The 6,392-nt window shown below is 46.5% G+C and overlaps 1 protein-coding gene across 3 annotated transcripts in view; it reads right to left on the bottom strand.

Annotated features, from left to right (window-relative positions):
* Tp53bp2 (tumor protein p53 binding protein 2) overlaps positions 1–5,466 on the bottom strand; it is a 52,576-nt gene extending 47,110 nt beyond the window's left edge. For 2 of the 3 annotated variants that reach the window (XM_036202271.1, XM_036202272.1), the window contains exon 1: positions 5,172–5,465. In XM_036202271.1, coding sequence (XP_036058164.1) covers positions 5,172–5,198 — 27 coding nt within the window. In that variant the 5' untranslated portion in view covers positions 5,199–5,465. Of the gene's footprint in view, positions 1–5,171 lie in introns of all 3 variants that reach the window. The other variant, XM_036202273.1, reaches the window with a different exon arrangement.
* Positions 5,467–6,392: the final 926 nt, after the last annotated feature.

The following is a 6,392-nucleotide window of genomic DNA, read 5'->3' on the forward strand; positions in this document are numbered from 1 at the left end:
TTCTCTAAGGAGTGCCTGTGACCAACAAACACCTCTACACCCAGGACAGATGGAGGGTCTGAAGTCTTACCACTCCAACTAAGAAGACACTCCAAATGTTGTCATTTTATCTACATTTTCTCAGTTCTAACTGATAGGAGAAAAATGTTCTCTTTAGTACCTAGCACACTATCAAAGCCCAGGATTTAACTAGTGTTCGGCCTGATTAAGTAGCATGAACTGAAAAGAACACTCTGGATTCCTAAGTTCTTACAGCCCATACTTCTAGTTCTTTGAGACACTTGTTAGTGGAGAAACCTAGGGAAAGGTTCATAACACATGATGACATACTGGACCAGCATGCACTGCTACAAAGTTCTCCTGTTTGAGCTGAAGAAAACCTAGTCAAGCTGCAGACTTCACAAGGGCTCCGTGTGCCTTTTAAAAGAGGGCCACCTATGGTAGATCACCAAGAGGTAAAGGGCAAAGTACCCCTTAAGAGCTCTAACACCCAAGTCCTCACTGTTCCTAGGGTCCACTGGGAAGGGGGACCTCCAGCTCTTCCCAGAAGACTAAGAATGATCCTCCAAGACCCCTTCCAGATAAGCTAGTTCTCTTTGATTCTCAGCATATAGGCAGTGCATACTTGCTGACATTTTTTATACTGTCTTAAATCTGACTTCTCTAAAAGGCAGAAAAGAAAAAAAAATCAAATGTGAAATCACATGTACTATAATTGAAGCCACAAGGCCACAAAACTAAAACACGTGAAATGCGGGATCTTTTGCACATTTTTAAAAACAGGTGATTCAGCAGCCTTTGAGAATTACAACTCTAGACACAGGAAGTCACCTTTAAGAACTGAGCCTAAACTTCATTCTGGAATAAGACCCAACACTACCTTGTTACAGTCCTAGTCAGCTAAACGGAATTCTTTCAGAACACAGACTTTACCCAGGCTCGATGCTCCACATCTGGAGCATCTTATTTATTTTTATGTGATGTGCACTGGTGTTTTGCCTGCATGTTTGTCCAAATGAGGGCACTGGATTCCAGGAAGTGGAGTTACAGACAATTATGAGCTGTTATGTGGGTGCTGGGAATTAAACTCAGGTCTTCTGGAAGAGCAGCCAGTGCTCTTAACCACTGAGATGTCTCTCCAGCCCCCACATGTGTAACTTAAAAGATTTTTTTTTTTTAGTTTAAAAATCTTTTCAGTTTGGGAAATATTGCAAATAAAACTGGACTTCTGAAAAAACAGTACTTAAGCAGAAGTTCGGCTTTTGGGCTGTAGACTCCACAAATCGCACAGAGCAGAACTACAGACTAGAGAAAGTGCTGAGCAGGTATCAAATCTCTAAAAGAGTCACCCCGATAACCAATTAGCACTCTTGATGCCAGAGCTCAAAGAATCAGGTTTTGTTCTCCAGCACTACAAAACAACTCCAAGCAATTATGCCCCTGCAGCACTGACAGGAAAAAAATCGCCACAAATTTAAAACTAAGCCATGGTCAGATCAACCGAGCATTTTAAAATAAGCTAGTGTGTCTGGAAAGATTATCTGTAGTATGATGACATTTGGTTTGATTGCACATGCAAAACAGTCACCACCAGGCACAGACAGCTATTTAAACATAATTAAAATGAAATCATTTTTCAGGTTCAGTTCTTTACTCACAATAGCCACACTGTACGAGGTACTGCCAGATAACACAGGACAGCACACCCCACGGTCTACAAGTATGTCCAAATACTCCATACCGGCAAATCCCAGTCCTCCGGCCTTCTGTGGAACACTGGCGATTACAGGGTATAGTTTTTCATAGGTTGATTTTGCTTTTTAATTTACCACTTCAACAACAGATAGGAACTGAAATTTTTATGAAACTGTTTTCTGAAAAGAGCAGTAAATGCTTTCACAGCTCAATAAGCTCCTTCATAAAAACATTTTTGTTGGAATAGAATACTTCACAAAATGAAAGTAACAAATGAAAGAAATCTAGTATAATTTTCAAGTGGGTGAGAATTTTTGTTTTGGATAATTGCCTCTGTTTGAAAATCAGTCCCAAAGAATGGAAAACTGAAGCACCACCCTGTGCAGGCACAGACAGCCCTTCTCACATGAAGGTGAGGTGTCCACTCTGAAGTCAGTCTCTCCTCACTGAGTGGTGCGGACAGCTCAGAACAGGAGATGCTGAGCACCAGGTATCTGAAATCGAGAGTCATCAGCACCCCCTTGCACAGCTACCCTATCATTAGCCACTGTGACTCTCGACTTATTTTTAGTTAGCCTGCTAACATGCAGCTTCCCCTCTGGCTTTGTAACCAATTATCACTTCATGTCCCACATAAAGGAAAACTACTTGAGTCTGTACTATTGGGTGAAAAAATACATGAATACCATTTCTGTATGTATTTAATATAATGCAACAGAACTCCAGAATGCCTTCCAAAGCAAACCAAGGAATACGCTCAGTGCCACAAAACTGCACTTGAAAACGGCCACAAAACCACACTTGAAAACGGCTAGAAAGGTAAAGTTTAAATTATGTATATTTTACCACATTTAAAAAGAACACACATCAAGGCAACTGGTCTACTCTCTGAGTGCCCATCCTTCCATTAACATGCTGCTTTTCCTGATAAACTTTTAGTTTTCCAAAGTAGTAACAAAAAACAACAAAACCTGACTTGTATCAGAATAAAATTCCAAACACATTAAAAAGGTAAAGATGAAAACCACATTTAAGAAAATGGTTTTAGGGTTGGGGATTTAGCTCAGTGGTAGAGTGCTCGCCTAGCAAGCGCAAGGCCCTGGGTTCGATCCTCAGCTTAAAAAAAAAAATGGTTTTAGGACAGGTATGGTGGCCCATGCCTGTTATCCCAGCATTCCAGATGCTGGTGCAGGAGAAATGCAGTGAGCTAAAGGGCAGCCTGGGCGTAGGTACTGCACCAGCCAGATACTACACAGCAAGGTCTATCTCAAAGAACCAAACTATACTTTTAGGGGCTTTATGGCTCAGTGACAGGGTGCTTGTCTAGCATACATACAGGGCCCTGGGTTTCATCCTTCCTACCACACACACAAAGTTCTCTTTTCAGATACCCTGATGATACAAGTATAAAGGCACATACAACCTGAGGCTTGCATGCTAGAGAGATGCTTAGCAGTTAAGAGAACTTGTTATTCTTATAGAAGTCCTGGGTTCCATTCTTACCATCTACACAGCAGCTCACAACCATTCGATGCTCCAGTTCCAAGGGACCTGATGACCTCTTCTGACCCCTGTGGGCACCAGGCACACGCATGATACACAGACATACATGCAAGGAAAACACTCACATACATACAATAAATCTTTTATAAAAAGAACACAAGGCTGCTAAATGAAAATCTATCATATTTTTCTGTACCACAGAGTAAGAATCTCATTGTAATCATGGCTGCCAATTCAGGAGTTTGTGAGCACCTATGCCAAACCAGGTACTCACTGGATTAATCCCTCCCTTCATCAACAGTAACTCTAATCTTCCAAACTACCCCAAGAACTGGTGTTCTATCATCCCTAAGTTACAGTTTTGTTTTTAACATCTGGGATTACTAATGCTATGCAAAATTCCAGAGGGCAGCATGCACATTATACCTGTTCTATTAAGATTACATTTTGACATCAGAAAAGCAGTCAAAACCACACTACTTAAGTGACTTTAGTCCCAAGATTCATAACTTCCTAGAAGAATTCTGATGATTTGCTATGTAGTTGGGAGAAAAACATCCCTACATAAAGCAAAAAGAAAAACAAAACAAAACAAAGGATACCTTGGTATTAAACTGATCTTTCAGGAAGAAGTCATATTGCAACAAAAATACCTATTCTTTTCCTTTCACTGCTCAGAAAAAAACTGGTAGACAGCCTACAAAAGTTTTTTCACAACAAAGAAATAAAAACACAAGGAATAAAAAGTTAACAAAGAGCCAGCATGGTGCCTCAGGCCTTTGATCTCAGCACTCTGAGGCAGAGGCAGGCGAATCTCTTATGAGTTCGAGGCCAGCCTGGTATAGAGTGCGTTCCAGGACAGAGTTATTACATAGAGAAACCCTGTCTCGGAAAAAAAAAAAAGTTAACAAAAACCTATCATTATCAAGATATGTATTTTACTATGAGGTATTCACATCACAAACCTAACTCCATAAATAAGTACCAAACCAGAAGATACAAAACGCTAACAATTCCAAATTCCTCGACTCTTACCAATAAAAACCATGCCAAGTCATCTAAACCCCCAAAATAAAATTATTATGTATATGTACAAGATAGAAAAATGTACATCTTCCACAACACAAGGGGGTAAGGAGGCAATATAGTATATTCTGCATGTGTGATTACAAAAACAAAACAAAATAGACCACACACACACACACACACACACACTCACACACACAGATTTCATCACTCTATTCCACGGATTTTACAAAAGAACTCAAGTTGGTTGCAAGAATGATTCTGCCTGAGAAAGGAGTAAACACAGAACCCACTAGGAAAGCCACGATTACAGGAGCCACCAGAACCAGCCAAATCTTGCTCTCGCTAAAGTGGCTTTTCGGAAACATCTCCTCCATCTAACCTGCAGATCACCTGTGGTCTGTCTGGTGACCAAGTCAGATGCCTCAAGAACTCACTCCTCTTCCCCCGAGGTCTTGCAGAGCAAGCTGTGGGAGCGAGACACAGAAGTTTTCCTGCGAACTAAAACTTTTAAGGCTACGTTTACTAAAACCTGTTTCCACAAAGAGATAGGGTGACTTGGCTGCTCTCGCCAACATCAAGATCGAAATTCAAAAGGGGGGAAAAAAGAACTAGCAGAAATAAAGAAAGGCAAGCCTTTCCAAGCGTTATGCCTCACTCCAGTAAAACGCTTAAACAATTAAAAGAAAGAACAAGCTTCCCGGTTCCCCGGCTCTTGACCTTCAAAACAACCCCCAAAAGGTCTCAATCCGAGAGGCAAAGTTTGGAGCGGCGGCCCAGAGCGGTCGCCCTGACCTGCGAGGCAGCACCGCGACCCTCGCGGGGACCGGGCGGATCGGAGCCTCGGAGTCCAGGAGTCCCGAAGCCCCGAGCTCGGCTGACCCGGCCCCCGCGCCCCGCACACTTTCGGGCCCCACACCCCGGCCCCAGCACGCCCACACGCTTACCGGCATCATTTTGGACCCGAACCGCATGGAAGCGGGGGTCTGGCCGCGGCCTGGCCGAGCACAAGTGGCCCGGGGGTCGCGGGCCCGGGGAAGCCGAGCGAGGACGAGGCCGCGCACCCGGCGGCCGACCTGTTGCAAGGCAGCGGCGCGCGAATCCCTTCAGCCGACCCGGACGCCACCGAGCCTCGGGCCCACTCCCCGCGCCGGTCCCCGGGACGCGACGCGGCTTTGTCTCGGCGTTCGCGACTCCCTCCTCCACCTCCTCCTCTCCGAAACCAACTAAACCCGGCCGGGCCCCCTGGGAGGCGCTCTGGCCCCGCCCCCTCCGCCAGGCCCCGCCCGCGGCGCGCCCCGAGGCTTGAGGGAGGGGAGGGGGAGCGCCGGGCCGGGGCGACGAGAGCGCATGTGCAGAGTCTGGGGGCGGGGCCGGAGGGGGCGGAACCTTTTCGCCCGGGGAGGAAAGTGTCGGCGCGGGGGCGCGGCGGAGCTGCTCCTGTGCGCGCCTCCAGGCGGAGCCGGGTAGCAGGGAGGCGGCGCCCCAGGAGAACAATAATCGTAAAACACGGGGATGGAGCCCAGGGCTGTGTCCCTCGCCTCTACGGCAGTTCCGAATTGCTCAAGACAGCCCTTTGCCTTAGGAACCGTGATCCTGCCTCAAGGCGCTGGCCGCAGAGCAGCCTGGCGGCGCCACGTGACACACCTGACTCCGGGAGCCCTGGGGGGTCCGACCGCCCCCCCAAAATGGAGCCTCGCAAGTCCCGCCTGGCCCCAAGCACGGTCTTCATGGCAGGAGCTCTCGGATGTGTCCTTCCTTCCCTCCTCAGGCCATGTCCACGGCCTCCTCTACAATGTTACTTGCTATGATGTAAGGAGAAAAAAATACTTCGATGTTACCGACGTGGGAGGTGGTGTGTGTGCTTTGAAGAGGTTTGGAAACGCGTCAGCTTTCTGAGGCGCTCTTCGGCTTGTCACACGCTACAAACTTAACACGAGGATCGTCTTTTCGTGCTGTGGAAGCCCACGCTGGGAAAGCTGCCGTGTTTCCCTTTGAGAGAGGGCAACAGAGCTAGCTGAGGAGCCCAATTCCACCATCCAGAGAGACACCGGCTGCAGGACCCCTAACTCCCAGAAGCTCTTTTCAGGTTAGGTAGCCCAAGCTAGCTCACTCGGAATTCTATACCACTACACAAGATTCCCGAAAACGAAATGAAATGAAGCACC

This window comes from Onychomys torridus, chromosome 11 (genome assembly GCF_903995425.1).
Source record: "Onychomys torridus chromosome 11, mOncTor1.1, whole genome shotgun sequence".
Classification (NCBI taxonomy): domain Eukaryota; kingdom Metazoa; phylum Chordata; class Mammalia; order Rodentia; family Cricetidae; genus Onychomys; species Onychomys torridus.